General features: G+C 49.1%; 1 protein-coding gene across 1 annotated transcript in view; it reads left to right on the forward strand.

Moving 5' to 3' along the window:
• TRIM71 (tripartite motif containing 71) overlaps positions 1 to 24242 on the forward strand; it is a 61321-nt gene that overhangs the window by 30300 nt on the left and 6779 nt on the right. Inside the window, exon 2 of the mRNA XM_065932395.1 lies at positions 18941 to 19108. Within this exon, the coding sequence (XP_065788467.1) occupies positions 18941 to 19108 (168 nt within the window). The remainder of the gene's footprint in view (positions 1 to 18940; positions 19109 to 24242) is intronic.

The following is a 24242-nucleotide window of genomic DNA, read 5'->3' on the forward strand; positions in this document are numbered from 1 at the left end:
AGGGATTTTCTGTGAGCTTCCCTCTTGCAGGGCCGGAGGGGGAGAGTGAGCAGGAGGAAGTTTGTAGGAACAAAGGCTCTGTATTGGGCCAGCCACCATCTTGGACCCTCCTATCAATATTTTATGATTGACTCTAAGCCTTGGACCAAATTGATCACAGAGCCTCTGGGAAGGGGGTTAAAACCGGAGCCTTGGGGCACATCCCAGAGCAGGACATTGAGAGCTGTGTTCTTCTGTCTGACTACGAGAGGGGTCTGTGTTTTCCAGATTTACCCTGTGTCCGCTGAGGGAGTGGGATGAATGCTCTGTAGAGGGTAAGGGTCTCCATAAGCGTTCGGGGGAGGGTGGGGCTCTCCACGCTGCACGCTTAAGGGCAGAGGCCAAAGCAAGACAAAAACCTTTGGGCGGCATATTAAACTCATTTCAGAGTGCCTGGGGAACGTGCTTTTAAAACAAGGCGTGTTTAACTTGAGGACTTTCTTTCTGACCCATAGGTAGTGGGGAGCCATTGAGGGTTGTTGAGTTTGGGAGTCATGAAAAAAGAATTGGAGGATTGATGTTAGCGGTGGTTGTTGGCACGCAGTGCAGGTTGCCTGTATCACAGGCACATGCATCAGTGGGAAATAACAGAGGGGAGTTTTCCAAGGCAATGGGACAGGGACTGTTGTTACTTTTAATAGCATCAGCAGACCTCATGGCTCTGACATCTTACTTGTGTGCCTGGGCAGGTTACTGTGTATTCCTCAATTTCTTCATCTGCAATGTGGGTAATAATAGTACCCCAGAAGACCGCGAGGAGGATTAAACAAGTTAATATGCGTCGAGTGTCTGGTCTAGGGCCTGACCTGAGTAAACACTAAGGAGAAATGTTTGCCAATATTAAATTCTTGTTGACTCTGAGGCTGTTTGGGTAAATGAACCCCAGGGGAGAGCCATACACTTCAAGCCGTATGGGGGAACAAAAAAATACACAGAAGATTAAGTTGCTTGTCATCCTAACCCAGAATTAACAATTTGGTTTATATCATTCTTTTTTTTTTTGACTGTTCATCGTGGTTTGTGGGATCTTACTTCCCCAGTCAGGGATTGAACCTGGGCCCATGGCAGTGAAATCACTGAGTCTTAACCACTGGACCACCAAGCATTTCCCTGGTTTGATAACATTCTAGACTTTATGGCCTAGAAGAAACTGCATTCCCCTATTTAGATCATACCGTAAATACTGTTCATATTCTGTTTTCCACTTCACATTACATCATGATAATATCTGGTTTTAGTTTAGTGTAAACAGTAATTAAACATGTAGCTTATCTTAGCAAATATTTTAGGAATGTGGAGGGAATCGCAGAAAGTATTTACTGTTTCATGAGGTTCTAAATAACTATATAATCATGCCCCCTTTGGGTGTGGAGTGAAAAATATTACAGAATAGTATCCTATGGCATCTAAGCACGTTCATGTACCCCTCACTGTAGAATGAGTTAGCAAGGAATTCTTATACCTCTTTTCTTCCTTAACACAAATAGCACGCTGTGTACACCACTCCTTCCTTATTTTTCCCTCATTTGTGTATTTTGGAGCTCATTCCATGGCTCATATTCTTTTTTATGGCTGCCCAGTAATCTATTTAATAATTGTAACCAGTCAGTCCCCTTTTGGTGGACATTTAGTTTGCATCTAACCTCAGAGGTGGTGCCACAAACCATCTGGTTTTTTTTTCCTCCCAAGGAAGTGCCGAGTTCTAGCTGGATGGCTTGAACACTTACATTGTAGAAGTTCTTGTTTACTGGAGAAATAATATGCCCTCTCTTCTTCCCTGAGAAGAAATAGAGGTTAAGGCTTTTCCTGGGATTGCAGTCGGCCGTGGTGAGAAATAACAAATCAGAGCTCTGGACTCGAGGTGTCAGATCTAGGTTATCAAAAGTGTGTAGGAGGTAGTGCCTTAGGGGAGACCCCTGGGAAGACCCTTAGGGTTGAGCCTTTTAGAAGCTTACTGGGGATTTAGACTCTTTCCCCATTTGGGGCTTCCCTGGTAGCTCCGATGGCAAAGAATGTCCTTGCAGTGCAGAAGAGCCGGGTTCAATCTCTGGGTCCGGAGGATCCCCTGGAGAAGGGAAATGGCAACCCAGTCCAGTATTCTTGCCTGGAGAATTTCATGGATAGAGGAGCCTGGTGGATACAGTTCACCAGGTCACAAAGAATTGGACACAACCGAACGATTAACAATTTCGCTTTTCCCAATTTTAATGGTTTTCTCCTACTTTCTTCTAGGTAGCTACTTCTAGAGAACCACCTATTCAGAGACCTGGCCTCAGACACACAGAGATGCTTCTGGTTGAACTGAGTAGGCTGTTGAGGTTCTGAGAGGTTGTGGCCAGCTCTTGGGGTTTGGAGAATCTACATTTTCTCTGGGCTCTCCCTCTGTGGCTGCTGCCTGATCAGGGTCTGGAATGGAAATGAACTGAACTTTGATGGAACCAGCTATGGGCAGAGCTGGGAAGGAAGCGTGACCATCTTATTTAATCCCTGGGCCTTACTCAGCTTCCCTGGTGACTCAGATGGTAAAGAAACAGCCTGCAGTGGCTGGAGACCTGGGTTCAATCCTTGGGTCTGGAAGATCCCCTGGAGGAGGGCACGGCAACCCACTCCAATATTCTTGCCTGGAGAATCCCATGGACAGAGGAGCCTGGCGGGCTACCATCCATGGGGTCGCAAAGAGACATAATTGAAGGGACTGAGCATCCACACTTGCCTGGAGGTCTTACTCAAGAATGGAAGAAGGCGTTATCTCTCAGGAAAAACCTCTTCTTTTCTAATGGATAAGATTGAAATGGTGTTTTTTTTTTTGTTTGTTTTAATTTGCTAGGTAGTCCTATGACTTTTTTTTTCCATTTATTTTTATTAGTTGGAGGCTAATTACTTTACAATATTATAGTGGGTTTTGTCATACATTGACGTGAATCAGCCATGGATTTACATGTATTCCCCATCCCGATCCCCCCTCCCACCTCCCTCTCTACCCCATCCCTCTGGGTCTTCCCAGTGCACCAGGCCCGATCACTTGTCTCATGCATCCAACCTGGGCTGGTGATCTGTCTCACCCTTGATAATATACATGTTTTGATGCTGTTCTCTCGAAACATCCCACCCTCTCCCACAGAGTCCAAAAGTTTGTACTTTTGTGTCTCTTTTTCTGTTTTGCATATAGGGTTATCGTTACCATCTTTCTAAATTCCATATATATGCGTTAGTATACTGTATTGGTCTTTATCTTTCTGGCTTACTTCACTCTGTATAATGGGCTCCAGTTTGATCCATCTCATTAGAACTGATTCAAATGAATTCTTTTTAATGGCCGAGTAATATTTCATTATTGATTGTTTCTCATGAGTCAGCAGCAGAGCCTGCTTTTTTACCTGGTTATTGGAGGTGGAGGGCTAGCTGGCCTGAAGGTGGAAGAAGGGGTGCTCTCCTGGCTGGTGGTCAGCTGGGACTGGCATCCAGGGCTCCTGCTTTCTTCCTGGCCTGGGTTTCTCAGGGCGCTGCTGCTGGACTCGAAAGTGAGGGCTTCAACCAGGCACATCAGGGTTTGTAGTAATAACCACCACACATTTGATGGGGCGAGGGAAGTTGCACGACCAGCTCCGATTCAAGCCAAGGGGAAGTAGATTGTGTGTGTGCATGTGTTTTAAATATTTATCAATCTATTTGGCTGCACCGGGTCTTAGTTGTGGCATGTGGGATCTAGTTCCCTGATCCAGGGATCTAACCAAGGCCCTCTGCGTTGGGAACACATAGTCTTAGCCGCTGGGTCACCAGGGAAGTCCCAGATTTTATACATTGATGAGAGGAATAGCAAAACACAGGCAGCCGTCTTCAATTGCGTACGAGTGGGTTTTCCTAGAAAAGCGCAGAAGTGCCCCTAGGTGCTCCCTGCCAGTGATGAGAGCTGGGCTTCCCCATCGTGTCTTGGATTTCTGTCCACATTTTAATTAAACCTGCACACCGTGGAGCCTGCTGTTCTGTCATACCTCCCAGCATCTGTCCTTCCCCTTTCCTTATTTTTCATTTTGTTTTCATCGTGATGTGGGGTTTTTCATCAGCAGTTAGGGAGATGACTAGACAAGGTCCAACAGGTGGCCAAGAGCGCAGTTCATCTGGGGACCTGCTGCCAGACGCAGCGCCCCTTTCCTGTGTATTCTGCTGGTTACAGCGCCAGTCTCCCCACCTGAGTAGCCACTCAAATGTTTATTGAGCTTTCACGTGCCAGACACATGAAAGGAAGCACAGAGCAAGCAAATAGACACTTGCAGGTAGTGAAAAGCGTTCAACAGAAAATTCAGGAGAGGGCTTCCCTGGCGGCTCAGAGAGTACCCAGCACCACCTGGGAAGGACTCTCTTTAAAACTGATCTCTGGCTCTCCTTCTTGGTGGCTCAGTGGTTGAAGAGTCTGCCTGCCCGTGCAGGAGACACGGGTTCGATCCCTGATCCGGGAAGAGCCTCCGCCACTAGAGAAGCCGCCAAGATGAGCAGCCTGCACGCCGCAGCTCGAGAGTAGTCCCCGCTGTCTGCAGCTAGAGGAGCGCCGACCCGCAAGGAAGACCCAGCACAGCCAAATATAAATAGATAAAATAATTAAAAAAAAAAAATTCAGAGGAAGCCAGGGACCCAGGACCTTAGTGCTCGTAGTCAGGGGAAGGATCTGTCTGAGGAAGCGATACTGATACTTGCTGGAACTGAGGAGGGAGGGGGGCCGCTGGGCGCTGCTGGTGCCAGGGGTCCCGGTTTTCAAGCAGAGGGAACAGGAATCGGCAGGTGGAGCTTGTGTCGGGGAGCAGCCAGGAGGAGTCCAGGACAGCCCCGTGAAACCCCGCGGGCCGAGGGGCTTCAGACGTGCAGTGGGAACCCTGGAGGGCATCAAGGAGGGGCCACTGCCTCTGACTTTAAGAGGCGCTCTTGGGACTTCTAGCGGTCCAGGGGTAAAGACTCCGAGCTTCCACTGCAGGTTCGATCCCTGGTCAGGGAAAAATAAATGAAAAAAATCTTAAAATACACAGAAGGGACTCTGCGTGAGTAGATTGGCAGGGGAGCATGGTGGAAGGGTGGGCAGTGGGTGAGAGGGTGCCTTGCGTTTCTCTCCCAGCGTCTCCCTCGTGTGGACCTTTTATCGCACTCATTTCTGTTTGCGCTTTGAGACTTCGGTTCCGCTTCCTCCTGGAAGTCTGCTGAGATTACCGCCCGAGGCCCAGTGTTCCCTTTCTTCCCCCATTCCTGATCTTGTGGGCCTCGTTCATCGCCCCTGCTGGTGGGCTGTCCCCTCTTTGAGGGGAAGGAAAGGGCATGGTCCCAGGAGCAGGTCCCAGGAAGCATGCCTGCCTTGGGGATTCCTGTTTGAACACATGACCTGTGTCAGCGGGGACTGAACGGGGCTGGTCTGAGAGTGGCGGGGCAGCACCGTGGCCGCACAGGAAGTTGGAGACATTTATCTTTTAAAATTTATTTGGCTGCCCCAGCTCTCTGTTGCAGCATGGGGGATCTAGTTCCCTGACCAGTGATAGAACCTGGGTCCCCAGCATTTGGAGCGTGGAGTTTTAGCCACGACCACCAGAGAAGCACCCAGTCTGCTTTTTCCGGTTGTATTTATGGGCTGTGTAAATATTCCCTTCAGTGGGCAAAGAAAGTCCCAGCCCTGGAGAAAGGTCATTGACCATGGGAGAGGGGCTTGGCAGCCCGTATCAGCCCTGCCTTGCAAACACAGCCTTGCAGACAGGATTCTGGAGCTGGATTTACCTTGCCTTTTTTTTCCCACTGACCTAACTGGAGCCTTCAAGGCAGGCCATATCCCTTTCCTCGCTGCTAGAACTGCTCTTAGCATCTGGGTTTCGTGCACTTGGGAGCTCTTCACTGCCATCCGTGAGATGAAGTGTACTTTCCCCACCTTGGGGGCATGAAAACGCTCAGTGAGCCCACTTAGCCAAAAGAGCTGGAGAAGGAAGGGCCACATCAGTATTTGAACCCGGGTTTTTTTATTTCTCAACAAAAAGGTGGCCCCAGGCTGTGCCCTGGCTTCCTTCCATGTAGTTGGTCCCCTCTGGTGCTTGAGCTCCCAGCTAACTTCTCCCACAGTCTGTTCCTGGGTCTTCCCTGCACCTGGGCCAAGAAAAGTTCGCTTCTGCTCATAGTGTTCTTCTTAATTGGATTTGTAAATCTTGCATCTCAGTTCCTGTTCTTTTTTTTTTTTTTTGCTGCACTTCATGGCTTGCGTGTGATTTTAGTTCCCCCACCAGGGATCGAACCCGCATCCGGTGCAGTGGAAGCACAGAGTTCTAAGCGCTGGATTACCGGGAAAGCCCCATAAAAAGTCATTTCTGACTTACCCTGCCTCGCCTTGGCCAAGTGACCCCAGTAAATCCTAAGGGATTTTGCACTTCTCTGGATGGCAGTCTTTCCTCTCTGCCCTCATGTATTTTGGTTAATTCCCCATTTGTCTTACTGATCCTGTACAGTGGGCTTTCATACTGGGCCATTTCTGAGAGTGAATTGTTAATAATCACGCTTAGACAACATGACCATGACCTCCCCAGGCTGACCACCCAAGACTTCTAGGAGATTGGAAGCTTGAGTTGATTTTTTAAATTTCATAAGGCTCTTAGCGCAGAGCCTGAAATCCAGTGTAAATGGTTTTTTTTTTTTAATCGGCAAACACTGCATAGTTAATGCAGACATCATGGCCTCAGAGATTACAAACCACTTATATTAGTGCTATCTCTGAAACAGTGAAGTTCACTCCAGGAAGCAACTGTTGGGAGAACAGGGGGATAAGTGGACAGGCCAGTCTGAGTTGTCCCGGTGGGCCTGTTACTTGGGGAAGGCCCTTGGAGTATTAGGTGCAGCGGGTTCTTCTGTCGAAGGGCTGAGGAAAAACAACCTGGCGCCAGAAGTTCAAAATACACCAGTTTGGGACTTCCCTGGCAGTCCTGTGATTAAGACTCTGCACTTCAGTGAAGGGGGTGACGGTTCAATCCCTAGTCAGGAAGCTAAGATCCCACATCTCGGCACAGTGTGGCCAAAAATAAAAACAGACACCAATTTGAAGATCCATCACAGACAGATGCCTCCTACATCTCCCTGGCCTTGCATCCCAGCTGTCTCCGCACATAGCCAAAGTAAGCAAGCCCGCAGTTTAAAAACCCAAGGAGAGAGCTCTTTGAGGACTGTTCCTTTATTGTCTGCCTTGAAGTTTGGATTACATAACACTCCACCTGATCGTTTCCCAGCTCAGAGCCTGTGCATTTTGTCTTTCCTCCACCCTGTCAAGTCTGGCCTTTGAACTGGAGTTTATCCTTGAGTATCTGCGTGGGGGGGATGCTGGGGAGGCGCTGCCCCCCTCCCATCCTGTACCTCCTGGTTGCATTACCTGCTGGGTCAGGGTCATTGGGGCCATCCATTAAATTCTATTGAACAGCACACAGGTGCCGAGCAAAGAGGTGAGGCGCAGGCCTCCTTTGTTGGAATGAAGTGGGGTTTCTCAGGAAGCGCCATCCATTTCTGAAGCTAGAATTATTTCTCATTATCATTATTTTCTCATTAGACCTTCATTCACGCGTGATGAGTGATTCTGGGAATTCAGGCTTCTAAACAGGAGTTGGACTCAATGGTTCTACCTGCAGTGTCCCCAGTGGATGGTCTTTTTTTTCTGATTGTATCTTGTTTCTGTTAGCTGGCATTTGCTTGCCTGAAATCCTGCTGGCCTGTGTTGGAGTTCCCGACTCCTTGTCAAATCCTGCTGTAGTCAGTGCTTCTTTAGGACCATAGCCAACAGGATCCACGCACACTGGTGAGGGAGAGGAGGTGGGTGAACTCCAGGAACTCCATTCCTGCTGGTCTCACACCTCCACTGCTCACTGCGGTTTGGATTTTCCCCTTGGGATGGAGGGCGGGGGGTGATACCCGCCCTTGTAAACTGCCTGGATCACAGAATTGGGGTACTATTCGTGTCTCCCAGCCCTGCATGGGTGACAGGTGACTCTTCACATAAAGCTGGTCTGCTGGCTTGGCCTGGCCCTGTTGCATTTGTAGGGGTGTCCGTGGGGCTTCGCTGGTGGCTCCGATGGTAAAGAATCCTGTAATGCAGGAGGCCTGGGTTCGATCCCTGGGTCGGGAAGATCCCCTGGAGGAGTAAATAGCAACCCACTCCAGTTCTTGCCTGGAGAATCCCATGGACAGAGAACCTGGCGGGCTCCAGTCCACGGGGTTACGAAGAGTCAGACACAACTGAACGACTAACACAGTGGGATTTCACAGAGTCTCCTGTTGTTGGAGTCCAAGGAGGGTTCGATTTTTAAATTATCTGAAAGTGCTGACTTGCAAAGGGTTTTAGAAAGAAATCCATGTCTTGATAAAGACATAGGCCTTTCCTGTCACCTCCAGCTGCTGCACTGGAGCTGCGATTTGAAGTCCCTCTGCTCTTGGTCACAGAGAGAGGGGTCGAGGAGTGTGTCTGTCCATCTCTATTTGATGCTCTCCTTGATGCGGGTGGTTTTAAGGAGTGTCACCAAAACATGAGGCTTGGGACTCTGCAGATGCATGGGGGCCCTTGCCCCAGTCCCGTGCCCAGGGTCGCCCCTCACTGGCATTGAGGGAATTCACAGAGGCCACCCAGAGCTTCCTTGACCTTTTTTTTTTTTTAATGCCAGATCTTAAGTTTGCCGACCAGGGATCGAACCTGTGCCCCTGCAGTGGAGGCATGGAGTCTTAACCACTGGACTGCCAGGGAAGTCCCATCTACTGCTTCTTTGCTTGGCTTCCTTCCCCAATTTTATTTATTTTTTTAATTCATTTGGACACTTGGTGTGTGAGATCTTATTTCCCTGACCAGGGATCAAATTCGGGCCTCCAATAGGAACATTCCCCCGCCCTGTCCCCACTTCCCAATTTAAATCATTCCTGCTTGTGAACAAGATTCTTTTTTTAAGGGTAATCTTATCTGTTTTATTTTTTTTCCCATTTATTTTTATTAGTTGGAGGCTAATTACTTTACAATATTGTAGTGGTTTTTGTCATACATTGACATGAATCAGCCATGGATTTACATGCATTCCCCATCCCGATCCCCCCTCCCACCTCCCTCTCCACCCGATCCCTCTGGGTCTTCCCAGTGCACCAGCCCCTAGCACTTGTCTCATGCATCCCACCTGGGCTGGTGATCTGTCTCACCCTTGATAATATACGTTTCGATGCTGTTCTCTCAAAACATCCCACCCTCGCCTTCTCCCACAGAGTCCAAAAGTCTGTTCTGTACATCTGTATCTCTTTTTCTGTTTTGCATATAGGGTTATCGTTACCATCTTTCTAAATTCCATATATATGTGTTAGTATACTGTATTGGTCTTTATCTTTCTGGCTTACTTCACTCTGTACAATGGGCTCCAGTTTCATCCATCTCATTAGAACTGATTCAAATGAATTCTTTTTAACAGCTGAGTAATATTCCATGGTGTATATGTACCACAGCGTCCTTATCCATTCGTCTGCTGATGGGCAGAACAAGGTTCTTAGAGCAGTAAATACTCGGTTAACCTCTTGATTTGGAGGCAGTGCTCGATCAGGTTAACTGGCCCTTAAAATCGTCAACAGGTGTGACTGTCACAGGGAGCCATTGGGAAGGCTGATGTTGGACCTGTCTTGTCTTGCCCAAGGCAGCAGACAGTTGAGTACAGAAGGTGTTCAGTTCAGAGTAACAGAACTTGCCCAGTGGGGGGAGAGAGAAAGGAACATTTCTGTTGGTGGTGTTGGAGGGATAAGGTACGGCTTGTGTGCATGTGTGCTCAGAGAGTCCGACCCTTTATGACCCCATGGACTGCAGCCCGCAGGCTCCTCTGTCCCTGCGATTTCCCAGGCAAGAATACTGGAGTGGGTTGCCATTTCCTCCTTCGGATCAAACCCAAGTTTCCTGCATTGTCGGGTGGTTTTTTTACCCCTAATCCATTAGGAGAGTCCCGAGATACGGGCTTACGTAGTAATAATTTAAAACCTTCTTCATCTTGATTTTTTTTTTCTTATTTGAGTCTTTTTTTTTTGGCGGCGCTGGGTCTTCATCGCGGTGCCGGGCTTCTCTGGTTGTGGCCGGCGGGCTTATTGCCCTCATCGGGGATCGAACCCACCTCCCCCACATTGCAAGGTATACTCTTCACCAGTGGACCCCCAGGGAGGCCCCTTACTTGAGTCTTAGTTTCTGCTTCCTTTCTGGAGATGAGTGCTTTTCCCTTGCTTCTTACATCCACCTGTCCACGTGGTCTCAGCCGCAGCGGCCACTGAGACCCCTTAAGCAGCTTCAAGGGACAAAAGGTCTCAGGTGCACGACGTCGCGCACTTTTTTAAGAGGTGAGGGCTGAGTTACATGGCCGCCTTCAGAGCGTGCCCGTTTCTTAAAGTCAGCCCCTCTGCCTCCCCGAATCTGGTCCAGAACCCAGCAGATTAAAATTGGACCTTGATTTTTCGACCTCAGAGGCAAACAGGAAAACTGTGTCATCTGTGTCAGAATCTGTCGTCTTGTGCCTGGCTTGAAAATCTGTCCACGGGCAGTGATCTCCGTTGCTGGGACCGATCTCTTTCATTTGCTGCTGGGAGCTGCCGGGGCCCCTCATTAGTACATCAGAGGTCAGGTGCGCGCCGGGGCAGCAGCTGGGACCCTAATGATTTCATGCAGCTTTGTGTGACCGCTGGCCGCCTGTGGGGCTGTAAATCGGACTCGGGGTTCGAATTTTATCAAAGCCTCCAGGGAGTTGGTCCGACTTGCCTCTTGTGAGATTAAACTTAAGATAATATTTATAGTGGAGGGCAAAGGAAAAATAATACCTAATGGGAACATTGTGGGAAGAATGGTAGCGACCTATTAGAAGTAAATTATGTGGGGCCACTGGAGTAACTCATTTATGGGCTCAATGAGTATTTATTAGGTCTTTAGCTCTAAGGAGTCGGTACAGAGGCCGGGCTCCAATATTCATCGTGTTGTGTTGTATTGACATAAATACAAGCGTGCATTTTGACAAGTTAATTTTTTTGGCTACGCAGCATGTGGGATCCTTAGTTCCTGGATCAGGTATCAAACCTGTGCCCCCTGCAGTGGAAGCGGGAAGTCTTAACCACTGAACCGCCAGGGACGTGGCCCCATTTTGACACCTGTGTACACCTGTGTACCCACTCCTTCTTGCAAGATAGTAGGAACATCCATCACTCCAGAACGTCTCCCTCGAGTTTCTTCCAACCACACCTGTTTTCACCTGTAACTTCTGTAATTTTTTTTCACTTTAGTTTTCCCTTCAAAGAAATAGAATTACACAGTATATGCTTTTTTTTTTTTTAATTCTAGCCCTTTCCACTAAGCATCTGTGTGTGTGGTGGCACAAATCAGTAATTGATCTTCAAAGTGTTATAATGTGTGGACAATACTGTTTCTCTGTTGATAGGGAAGTTTTGTTTTCATTTTCGAACTGGAAGAATTTCTGAATAACCCACTTTTTATTTAAGTAAAGAAGTTTATTTGCTAAAATACCGTTCGGTGAGCAGCAGCCCCACACGCAGTTGTGGCGTGTTCGAGTCTCACTCGATGTCCTGTGAGTTGGGTCTCTTGGAAGAAACGCCCAGCACAGGAGCGTCACATGCTCTTTTACCGCAGGCTACTGTTGGAGTCTTACCAGGAGTGAGGGAGACTGCAGAGCTGTGGGCAGTCAACCCTGCTGGCCTTGGCGGGCATGGCTGGCCTTGAAGGGGCCTCAGGCTTGTTGCTTTGAGCAAAACTCCAGCCTGAAAACCAGAATCCGACCAGCAGCAAAGGAGCTGTTGCAGGGTGGGCACCCCCAGAGGTAGACAGGGTTTGGGTGGAGAACTTGTTTATCAGCATGATCTGAGAAAGTAGGATGGATGCAGGCCCCCAAGGAGGCGCTCAGTGACGCCCCCTGCCAGGGGCAGGGCCTAAGTACAGCTGGGCAGGCGTAGGGAGGGTTAGGTACTCCGGGGTATCACAAGTGGACAGAGTCACAGTTGATGAGTATTCTGACATCCTGATGATACATTAATAAATTTGATGTTTCGTTTTGGACTTCACAAAAGCGCTGAGAAATTCTGACTGTAGCTTCATGTGGGGATTTCTGTCTGCTGCCTGCTTTTTTTCCCTTCCTTCCTCGTCATCTCGAGCCTCTGCGCTTAGAGCCCTCTTGGAGGGTTTCTCCTGGCCTGAAAACCTAGCTTCGGTCTCCAAGTATCATCGGGATCCTAGAAAAACACACACATGGGTTATACGTCTTTTCTTGCCGCCCTCTAGGAGTCAAATTTACCGTTGGAGCCACAGTTTAAGGAGGGAGCTATGATAAGAAATATTTGTAAGGCTCTTTGTGACTCTGGGAGAAGGTGTTGTGTTCTTTACTGCCCAGGGTGTCCTTGTTTCCTGGGGGCCTCAGTGCTAGAGGAAAAGTCATTTTCTTCCAGGATGAACTCATTTTCATTCTTTTTAAAATAATTCTGACAGTTCCGTGAGCCCCAAATTGAGTTCTTTCTCCTTTTAGCAATCTGCAGGTAAACTCAGCCAAATCCAGTCATTCAGCTGTAGAGATAGAACTTACTTCTCTGGTTTTTGGTGGTTTTTCATAAAAAGGTAATGCTTCTGCTTTTGTATGTGTTGATAGTAGAAGCTGTGTGTCCAGGGAGGGTTCTTCCTGGGGTTGAACCCTGAGATAGGAAATATAAAGCATAAAATATAAATATTGCCGGGATATAAAGTGGAGATCCAGTGTGCCTGACTCTGGGGTGTTGGGCCCTGATCTCGCAAGCCAGGAGAGCAGGTGAAGAGGAGCAAGAGAAACCTGGAGGAAGCCTCGTGGGTGGGGAGCCGGGTCTTGCTGGGTGATAGGTGGTGGTTGGTTGGTGTTAGGAAGGAAGAGGGCAGCAAATGGTTATTGGGAGTGTGAAAGTTTTCTTTTGTTATAAAAAAAAATAGGAAAGGGATTTTGATGTGGCTTTTGAAGTGGCACAGAAACCTCAGATGAGCCGCATGGGATGGTCTGTGATCATTTCCCTTGGGACCAGCAACCACATTGAGTGTAAAGTTGGCAGAGCTGGGACTTCCCTGGTGGTCCCGTGGTTAGGACTCTGTGCTGTCAGTGCTAGGGCCTGAGTTCAATTCCTGGTTGGGGAACTAAGATCCTGCAAGCAGTGTGGCACAGCACCCCTCCCCCCCTCAAAAAAAATAAAAGGTTAGAGCTGGTGGCCTTCCTCTTCTCTCTTGGGATTAGATGTGCCTTAAAGTTCAATGTTCCTGATGTTGGAAAGTTTATCCTGTGAGACAGCACCACAAAATAATGAATATTAGCAGTTTTTCAGTGACATATACGAAAACTCACCCTAAATGGTATAGATAAAAATTAGGAATCATTTTCACACCAGTTCAGTTTTTGCTGCCACACAGTATACATAGAAGCTTTTGGTTTTCCAGAGTCTGTTAGATTGGGGGGGTGGGGGGAGCTGCAGAATGGGATTCTGGGCTTGTCTGGGACGCCCTGTGTTATTTTCACTGGTGTTTGAATGGCACCCCTGGGAATCCTTCTTCTTTATGCCGCCTGAGACCTTTCCCCCTGTCCGGCTCTGGACTCATCCCAACAAGTGGCCCCACTCCCCTCCACCCTTGGAAAATCTGGCACCCACTCCCGAGCCCAGCCTTGCTTCCTTGCTCCTCCTCCTCTGGGGCCTGCCTTCGACTTCCAGCCAAGCATAGCGGACCTGTCCTCCCAGCCCCACGTCGCCCGGCTCACCGGTGTCCATCCCTGCACGGGCCTTCCGTGTAGGTTTGGTCTGTGTGTGTTTGTTTGTTAATTTTATTGGAGTACAGCTGTTTCACAGTTTGTTTCTGCTGTACCACCAAGTGGATCAGCGATGTGTTTGCATATATCCCCCTTTTTGTGGATTTCCGTCTCCTTTAGGTCACCTGGCAACATTGAGGTCCCTGTTCTGTACAGTAGGTTCTCATTACTTGTCTATTTAATACACAGTATCAATAGTGTATATATGTTGGTCCCAATTCATCCCACCCCCTCCCCCTCTTAGAGTCCGTACATTTATTCCCTATTTCTGTGTGTGTATTTCTGTTTTGCAAACAGAAGATTTTGTCTTCTTGGGGACGGAAACTGACACTTGCACCACCTTTGTTCCTCACATGAGTGGAGGCTGACCTGACATCAAGTTATTAAATTCAGGAAGGCTTACTATCCACACTTTGCAAGTAGGGTTTTTTGGTTTTGTTTTTTTTTTTCTCCTGATATATCAAAGTAGCAATTGAATCTATTACCAAATGGAAAATTCTGGGCTTTGTAAAGAGCAATATGAAGGATATTCGCTGCATTATTATTGCTTGCGAGTTTTCCAAAATCAGGAAACCGCGTTAAAGTCCTATCAGCAGGTACTAATTAAATAAATCGCGGTACATCCACAGACAACAGTAACACAGCCGTAAAATAGGCAGCTGGGCCCAGAACAGTCTCTGAGTTAATACACTTAAGTGAAAGAGTCTGGTAGCATGCTCTCCTATTTGTGTCTTAGAATATAACATGTTTTTGGGTGATTACATTAAAATGCAGAAACAGCCGAGCTGTTGGGGCAGATTTAAAAAAAAAACAGGCTTATCTTTTTGCATTAAAAATGCACATATTTTGAAAAGTGTCCGACTCCTTTCCCCCAGTAAGAGGGTAGTTTGTTCCCTGCTGGACTCTGAGCCAGTGGTGGTGGTGTCAGAAGGAAGGCCCAAGCTTCCTTTCTTCCCAGGCTCCCCGAGGCCAAAGCTTTGCGGCTGGCCGCACGTGGTTGGAGATGCAGGAGAGCTGGTGCGGATTATTGGAGAGCCCTGCTTTCCAGTCTGTTTTTCCCTCAGTCAAGCAAAGCTTGGTTTCCATGTTGTTGAAGAGACGTGGCCTGACTTGACTCCTTGAACGTGGTTTACCATTTTTTAATAGGAGAGGCTGCTGAGTGTCACGAACAGATAAGGCTTCTGGTTGTCACCAGCCCGCCTCCTCCTGTAGCCTCCCAGCATCTGGAGGGGCGGGTGGAGACCTCCTCCTGTCTACGCCTGGGTTTGTGGGAGGCCGCATGTCCTCAGTTCATTTTAAGGGCTGCCAAAAAAATTCTCCAAAAATAAGTTGTTGTTATTTCAGTCGGGGCATCTGGACAATGAGGGGCCCCCTTCATCCTTTCCATGTGTGCTTATCACTGATGTGGGTAGTTGTGTTTTAACCTGCTGTTCCACAGAGTGTGTGTGTGTGTGTGTTCCTTGTTGGATCACACGTTGTATAAAACGGTAGATTCCGTGTGCACGCCGACTTGTTCATTAACAGAGCACTTAATTTAAGCCCTGCCTAAGGTAAACCTGCCTGCTTGGTATTTTTATTTATTTTTTTCTCAAACTTCCCCCCACCCCCACCCCCCCTTCCTCTCCTGCTGGGCTCACATTCCTAGGCCTTTGTCTCCGCCTGGTATTTTAGAAATTTTGGGAGAGGAAGGCAGTGGGTGGGGCGTTCTGGAAGCTGGGGGCAGGGAAGAGGGTGGTCACTTGCAGGGTCAGAGGTCAGGCCTGCTCCATTCAGCTGGGGCAGCCAGATTGTCGCCATGTGGGGGGGGAGGGGGCGTGTCCGAGCATCTGCCCGGGAAGCCCCGAAGGGGCAGCTCGGGCCCTGGAATTCCTGCCGCCGGAGGCCTGCTCGCTCCCTCCTCCCCCAGCCACAGTTCATGGCCTCTGCCACGTTTCTTTCTGCCTGTGGCCCCTCTGAACAGCCCTCCAGTTTATTCTTTCAAAATAACCTTAAATAAGCTGGTTCAGAGAGAGTTGCACCCACACACACCCACGTGCACCCTGCCTGTTCACTGAGTCTCACGGGGTCCAAAATTGTTGGGTTTTGACCTTAGAACCTGTTAGGCGAGTGGGGTGTGGAGCTTCAGAATGGAGTGACATCCCTCCAAGGTTTTACTCTACTAGAAAGTTTACAGTATGTGATCATCACGTTTTTTGGTTTTAGATAGTGTGTTCTTTAAAAAAAAATAGTTGGCTGCGGCTCTGTGACAACCTAGAGGAGTGGGATGGGGTGGGAGGTGGGAGGGAGGTTCAAGAAGCAGGGAGACGTATGTATAATGTATACCTGTAGCAGACTCATGTTGATGTATGGCAGAAACGAGCACAATATTGTAAACAGTTATCTTTCAACTAACAAGCTAAAAAGTCAACAGTTGAATAAAAACATTGCTGGGGCTCTGCTTTTACCTTTCTTTTTTTAAAAACAAAATTTCTTTTTCCATACCACACAGCATATTGGACCCTAGTTCCCTCTCCAGGTATCAAACCCACGACCCCCCTCCTGCATCCCTGCTTTGGAAGCAGGAGTCTTAGCCACTGGACCACCAGGGAAGTCCTACCCATTGTTAATGTCACCCACAGCCAACCTGGAACTGCAGAAGCTCTGGCACTTCGAAAGTGTAGTATGTTAGCGCTACACTGATCCCGTGTGAAACACTGTCAGATGGGGTCACGCCCCAGGACCCCCACCTGCCCGTGGTGCTTCCCGCCTCCTGCTTTGGGCCTCCCATCTCTGCTAGGATCTCTTTTCTGGCCTCATCACTTGTAGATCCTGTTTATCTGTTTATTTCTGGCTGCACTTTGTAGCACATGGGCTCTTAGTTCCCCAACCAGGGATTGAGCTCAAGCACAGAGTCTTAACCACGAGACCACCAGAGAAGTCCCTGCAAGATCCTTTGAACCCCACCATTTGTGGAATCTCTTCCCCTGGACAGTATCATTCCTGTATACTCTAGAGTTTGCAAACTTAAAAGCCCAGAAAAATCAGCTTAATACCTTGCAGTTGAACAACTGCACCTGGAGGCTGCCTTCCAGCTCAGACCAGAATTCTCTGGTTTGTGGCACTGAGTCCCCAGAGATAGGGTTCCTGGGAGTTCTGGAGTGGAAGGGGTTTCCTGAGGTCCCTGGTCAGACACCACGTGCTCCATACAAGGAACTGAAGCCGAGACAGGTGACTGGATGGCAGGTCTCCTGGCGGGCGGGTGGTAGCGCCAGGCTCAGGCTGACAGCCTAAAGTTCTTCCCCGCTTGGCAGAAGCCCACAGATCTAAGAAGACAGGCAGACACCAGTCAGCTCCTGTGGCCATCCATGCTCCCCCCACCTCCCCCCCAAAAAAAGGGTAGATCCTGAGCAGAGGTGAAGAGAAGTTTGCTTAGCTATTGGGTAAGAGGAAGGAGCCTTCTGCTGGGAGGTTTTCACACTTCACATTAGCAGGAGTGATCCCTTTATTCCCGTGACAAATGGAAGGAGCAGAGGAGAGGGATGGTTGTTCAGGCCAGAGAATCTCTTTAGCAGAACTTCGTAAAAACAGAGTCCAGGGAATTTCCCTGCATTTATTTATTTAGTGTTTTTTGGTTCAGATCTCAGGCTGGCTTGAGAATTTTAGGTTTATCAAATGAGAAAGATTACATCTGTAAATGGCAGGCCTATTTCAGAAAGCTGTTGACCTTCTCGGAGGCAAGTGCCTCCTGGATTTGACTTCTGGAGAAGTACCGCACTTGACGAGTTACAAACCCGATCACATTTCCTGCCTGAGAAAAGGGGGTCTAGAAAACTTGCTGTATCACAACCATTTCTTTCAAGCAAGAATTTGATCTCCTTAGTCGTCTTTCCTTTTTCCAGTTCTTGGATCCCAGAGAAGAAGCACCCTAACCTCTACTGGGTCGTGCTCTGAGTGGAGCGGCATGTTTGCCTGACAGCCGCCTGGGGGCATCATTTCCTAATGGACATGCTCCACCCACAGTAAATAATGCGAGCTGACCCGGGCCCTTGCAGTATGGGACGTGGAGTGTAATAGGAACTTCTTCCATCTCACGACACTCTGCTTCCAGAATCTCCCGGTCTTGAGTCTTACCGCCTCGGGGACACCGTGGCAGGTGGTTTGTGCCCTGGACAGGGTAGCCAGACCCCTGTGTGTTGGGAGCAGCCCTTGCTACCTGTGTGGCCTCTTTTCACCTGGGCATTGAGTGCTGTGGATGTGAAAGTACCCCCCCCCACCCCCAACACACAAACTGCTTCCCTGCCTGTTGGCTGGCTTGCACTCACCCCCTCGTGTAACAGAGGCAAACTGAAGCCCTGCTCTTGTAAGCAAGCCAGCAAACATTTACAGACAGTGGTGCTGAGGGCCAGCTCTGGGGAGGGATGCGATGGGACTGGCCCCGTGCCAAGGAGCTTTTGCTGCTGGGTGTTTATCAGCAGGTGGAGGTGATGCCAAGCCTTCTGCCCCTCCCAGCTCTGGGGGGCCCCAGGGCAACACAGAGCATTGCATAAAAGCAGCTCTGTCAAGCACCGGCTGCCTCCCAGGGTCAGCTCCTGGGAACAACTTGGCAGGAAAGAGAAAGACTAGAAGCCAGCTGACTCTACCATGAGCCTCTGGCCTTCGTTCCAGAAACGGAAGCGCTCACCTTTGCTTAAGTGCTGGAGAAGGTGGCAGCGGGCTGTAGTGGGTGGGTGTTTGATCCTGGCCCCCCGCCTGGCTTCCCAGCCCAGAGCCTGGGATGGCAAGAGAAACTTGGTGTATTCGTTCATCTCAGACCGCAGAGACATGCTCTTGGAACTTCCTCTGGTTAGATTAGGATTAGGGAAGTCTCTGGCAGGAGGATCATTTTGTTTCTTTGTTTCTTGACCTTCCAAGCGGCTGTGAATGAAACTGGAGTAGCACGGGGGAGCTGGTGGTTTTCCTCTGTGTCGGGGGTGGAGGGGAGGGGGTGGTCCTCAGGGGGGACTGCGGCGCTGCCCCCGCCGCCCCCCGTGGGAGGTGCGTGTTGGTCGTGGGGGTCTGCGCGGCAGAGCATCGCGCCCGCCGTTAACCTGCGCCTCTCTGGTCCCCAGGTGCTGCACCTGTATTGTGACACGTGCTCCGTGCCCATCTGCCGCGAGTGCACCGTGGGCCGGCACGGCGGCCACAGCTTCGTCTACCTCCAGGAGGCGCTGCAGGACTCGCGGGCCCTCACCATCCAGCTGCTGGCCGACGCCCAGCAAGGCCGCCAGGCCATCCAGGTCAGTCCCTCACCCCCCTTTACCCGTTTCCCCGGTTCTTGGTGGCACAGGAAACCTTTCCCGCCCCCCTGTCAGCTGTGTGCAGACTTCGGGCCATGGGACAGTGGCCCAGATGTGCCCACGCGGCAGGCAGCGGCAGTCACATGAGGGCGGAGGGGCAGGGCATGGAGACCGCACAGTCTCGAGAAGATGACAGTGACGTGACTTGAGTTACTAGCTGCCCGGAGCAAGTTTCCCATCCAAGTTCCTCTCTCCTGCCTTTCCCCCACTCCCCGCCCCAATCCAGCGGATATCAGCCTGCTTCCATCAGAACTGTAGGAAGATTGTGTCCTCATCTTGCTACCCAGATTGGTTTATCGGTGAGAAATCAGTGAGCATGGGAAATTTTATATAAGGTTCAGAGTCTCAGACTTCCCTGGGAGGGAATACATGTAACTTGGGGACACAGGGAAGTTCGCTTACATAGGTAATAATAGTATCGCCTGAGCCAGCTTGACAAGGTTTTAGGAAAATAAAAAAATTGGGTTGTTTTCCTTGTCTGGCAGGATAAGCTTGAAAGTCAGACATTGCTAATCCTCGAGCCGAATTTGAATAGGAAACTGTTTAGAATGTGAATCAGTTTTTAAAATACGATTTTTGGGGGGAGATGGTAAAATAATCGATCATGCTCTAGGGAAGGATGGTTTAGGATTTTAATAAGTTTCTCAGCAACTGTCATATTCCTATGCGTGACACTGAAGTACTCTTCCTGATGAGTCAGGTAATCTGATATCCAAGGCACTTTGACTCATCAAAGTACAACATGCTGGGAAAGATTGAGGGCAGGAGGAGAAGGGAATGACAGAGGGTGAGATGTTTGGATGGCCTCACCCACTTGATGAACATGAGTTTGAGCACACTCCCGGGAGATGGTGAAGGACAGGGAAGCCTGGCAGGCTGCAGTCCGTGGGGTTGCAAAGAGTCGGACACGACTTGGCAACTGAACAACAACAAATGTAATGTGAGACTTTCATAAAGGTTTTCCCTGGGGCCACCCAAAGTTGGGATCAGGAAGATAGTTGAAGCCCACTGACAACCTTGAGATGAATCATAGTTTCAAAGATACTCAGTGTGATAAAGATACAGCAGTAATTCTCACATATGCTGTGGTGGCCTTTGAGTTTATCGGTGACACTTGCTTCTCTCTTATCTTCTGACTATCAGGCCACTTTAGATACCTGTCATCAGGTCACCACTGTCCTCCGTGCAGACATCACTAATCGCTTTTGGCACTCTTCTCAGCGAAACCCAGATTTGGCCTCAGGCTCTCCTCGGTACTAAGTGGCCGCCACTCAACAGTCAGCTGGCATCACTGACTTCCCTGCCCAGATTGAGATCCTCCACTTCAAGTGTATGATTGAATCTGTTAACATTTGAAGACAACCTTTTTTCCCTCAAGTGCCATGCCTGTTCAGTGATCTTCCTTTTTCTTCCCTCCCCCGCCCCCCCCTTTCTTTCCTGCCTTCTTATTTTATTTATTTTTTAGATATTTATTTTTGGTTGTGCCGGGTCTTAGTTGAGGCACACGGGATCTTTAGTTTTGGCATGTGGAATCTAGTTCCCCGACCAGGGGTCAAATCAGGCCCCCTGCATCAGGAGCACAAAGTCCCAGCTTTTGGACCACCAGGGAGGTCCCTCTACCTCTTTTTTTTAAAGAAATTAATTAATTTATTTTAGTTGGAGGATGACTTTACAGTATTGTGGTTTTTGTCATACGTCGACATGAATCAGCCACGGTGCACACTTCTTTTTTTTTTTTTTATTAGTTGGAGGCCAATCACTTTACAACATTTCAATGGGTTTTGTCATACATTGACATGAATCAGCCATATAGTTACACGTATTACTTCTTTTTTTTTTTTTTATATCAAGTGTGTGTTTCTGTTTTCCGAGCTTCCCCAACCCTTTAATTCATCCACTGCCATTTCCCCCAACCCATCTGCTTCTTGTACCCTTCAAAGGCTCCGCGTAGATAACGGGAACTAGTCAAGCAGGTCCCGGTCTTCGCACCGTGGAGTGCGGTGCTTGCCTGCGAGTTGTGCAGGGTTTGGAGAAGAAAGATCCATTTGGTCTCTTCACACCGAGCTTTTATGACTTTGGGGATGGGGACGACTCGAATCACAACCAGAGCTTTGCTCCCCTTCTGCCTGTTCCGGGCTTCCCTGGTGGCTCAGCTGGTGAAGAATCCACCTGCAATACGGGAGACCTAGGTTCAGTCCCTGAGTTGGAAGGACTCCCTGGAGAAGGGAAAGGCTACCCACTCCAGTATTCTGGCCCGGAGAATTCCGTGGACTGTATAGTCCATGGGGTTGCAAAGAGTCGGAGATGACTGAGCAACTTTCACTTCAATTTTACCTGTTTGGAAAATGGAAGAAATAGTTCCTATCATCAGGTGGGAGGGTCAAACCCAGGGGGAGAAGACTCTGAGAGCAGACATAGGCGTGGTTGGCTCAGCCATATAGACGAGGACATCAGCTCTGTGCTAATTAACACCCAGAGCCTCTGGAAATAGGGTATACCCATTATTGCTGTGCCAGCCCGCCCTTTCATGGTCTGAGGCAGGGGCTGCAGTGCTTCAAATGCATGTCTAGAAGTGGGGGAAAGGACCTCGTTTCTTCCTTTTGACTTCCTGTTTTCAGCAGCAGCTCTTCTCCCCTCCTGGTAGCAGAAGTTGGTTCCAGTTCCCAGCTGCTGCCACTCCCAGAGTGAGCTGGGCCCTGGGGTGTCCCTCCCCACACTTCTGGGCCCCAGGAACCCCCCACTTGCTTTGCTCTCAGACCCCAAGGGTGGTAGCTGCTGACCAAAGTTACTCTCTTGATCCTCAGGGCACCCTTTGAGCAGGTCTCCACTTCCTGTATAGCCGAATTCCCTGCATTAAATCGTCTCTGTTTAAATGTCTAGTGAGGTTTCTCTTTTTCTGAATCAGTCCTGACTGACAAACCTGAGATGTTTTGAAAGCTACTGACTCTGTCATATCTCTGCTCATGTACACACTTACTTGATTGATCAGTCTTAACTTTTTCTCTCTGGGGTAGTTTGGATACATCCACCTATTTCAACTTGTCGGCTACTGTATTAGTTTCCTGGGGCTGCTATGAACTGGGTGACTTACAGCCATAGGAGTTTATTTTTTCACGGTTCTGGAGGCTGTAAGTCAGAAACAAAGGTATCACTAAGGCTGTGCTCCTTGTGAAGACTAGGGAAAAACCTTGTCTTGCTTCTTCCTGCCTTGACTTGTACCTGCATCACTTTTGGTTTCTGCCTCTGTCTGCCCATGGCCCTCTGGGCCTCCCTGGTGGCTCAGACAGTAAAGAATCTGCCCGCAATGGTGGAGACCCGAGTTTGATCCCTGGGTTGGAAAGATTCCCTGGAGAAGGCAATCTCAACCCACTCCAGTATTCTTGCCTGGAGAATTCCATTGACAGGAGCCTGGCGGGCTACAGTCTGTGGGGTTACAAAGAGTCGGGCACGACTGAGCAACTGACTCTGATTTTTCACTTTCCCCCAGCCCTCTATGGTTAAGAGTCACTGGATTTAGGTCTCAGGCTAGTCCTCTGTGACCTCATCTTAAACAGTGACATTTGCAAAGACCTTATTTTCAAGTTAACTCATTTCCTGCAGTTGCAGGCACATCTGAATTTTGGCAGGACGGTGTTTAACCCACTGCAGTCATGGGTGGGTGTTCTTTACTTCCAATTTTAGTGAAGGACGTGACATCTGAGCTGAGTTTTGGAATCTTGGGGTGACTTTGGAGGTGAGAGCCATCGCAGACCATGGATAGCCTGTGAGGTGTCCAGATCAGCCAGGTACCAGCTCTGATCCACTCAGTGGGTCCTTAGGCCTCCTGGGGATGTCCACTGTGTCTGATTTGGGGGCAGCTGCTTGGGGTTCCCTAGCCATTAATGTGTCTTCAAACTGAGAGCATCAAACGTGGTCAGTTAGGGCTCTCAATTATAAGTGACTGAATGAATTGTAGCTGGCTGCTGTTGTTTGGTCTCTTAAGTTGTTGTCTGATTGTTTTTCAACCCCATGGACTGTACTCCACTATGGAATTCCCTGGCAAGAATACTGGAGTGGGTTTCCATCCCCTTCTTCGGGGGATCTTCTCGACCCAGGGATTGAGCCCACGTCCCCCTGCAGATTCTTTACTGCTAAGCCACCAGGGAAGCCCTTGTCATAACTGCTTAGCTGAGAGCATGGTCCTGAAAATAAGGTTGGTCATGTATTGTTTGGTTCCATTTGTGAGAAATATCCAGAATGAACAGATCTGTAGAGACGGTAGGTGTTGGATGCCATGGGGGAGAGGGAGGGGAGGTGGCAAACGACTGCCTCATGGGCATGGATGCTTCCTTCTGGGTGAAGATGCTGTTCTGGAGCCAGATAGTGGTGGTGACCGCACCACGTTGCATGTACTGAGGGTCGCTTGTGGGATCACATCTCAAGGGAGGAGGTATGGATAGGCCTACTTACTTGTATGACGTGGCTAAATGGGATGAAGGGAAAGGATGGTTGCGCCTTTGTCGCAGGGGTTTATCAGCTAGGTGCTGTTAATAATAGCCGTATTTGACTCCAGGCCAGGTTCTGAACCCAGCTTTTCCCATGTATTGTTCTGCATTTTTCTCACGTTTGCCCCAAAGTTGGAGAAGGCCAGGAACACGTCTGAGACCTTAGAAACTAGTAGGAGGTGGAGTTGGGATCTGAATGAACCTGGGTCTCTGAGCCCCAGGCTGGCCATCCAGCCTGGCTTACCCAGGACGGGCGCCAGCCGTGGATGCATTACACATCCCAGAAAGCCTCCTCTGCCAGGCACACGGTTGACGGCCCACTTGCAGCTGATTGCTGAGCCCAGGCAGGATCCAGACCCTTGAGGCCTCCCTGGGTTCTTCCTGATCTGGGCCACCTGCTCTAAAGCCAGTTGGAGTATCAGAGTCGGTTTGGAATCCCTGATTTAATACCTCAGTATCTCCAATCCTTGTGGCTTCTCAAGACACATCATGTAATATTCATGAAGACACCAGGCCTTCTGTCTGCATTAATTTTTTATGAGCAATACTACGTCTGATTAAACGGGCTGATTTACTGGGGGCTGGTGGTA

Source organism: Muntiacus reevesi, chromosome 4, assembly GCF_963930625.1.
Source record: "Muntiacus reevesi chromosome 4, mMunRee1.1, whole genome shotgun sequence".
Taxonomy (NCBI): Eukaryota; Metazoa; Chordata; class Mammalia; order Artiodactyla; family Cervidae; genus Muntiacus; species Muntiacus reevesi.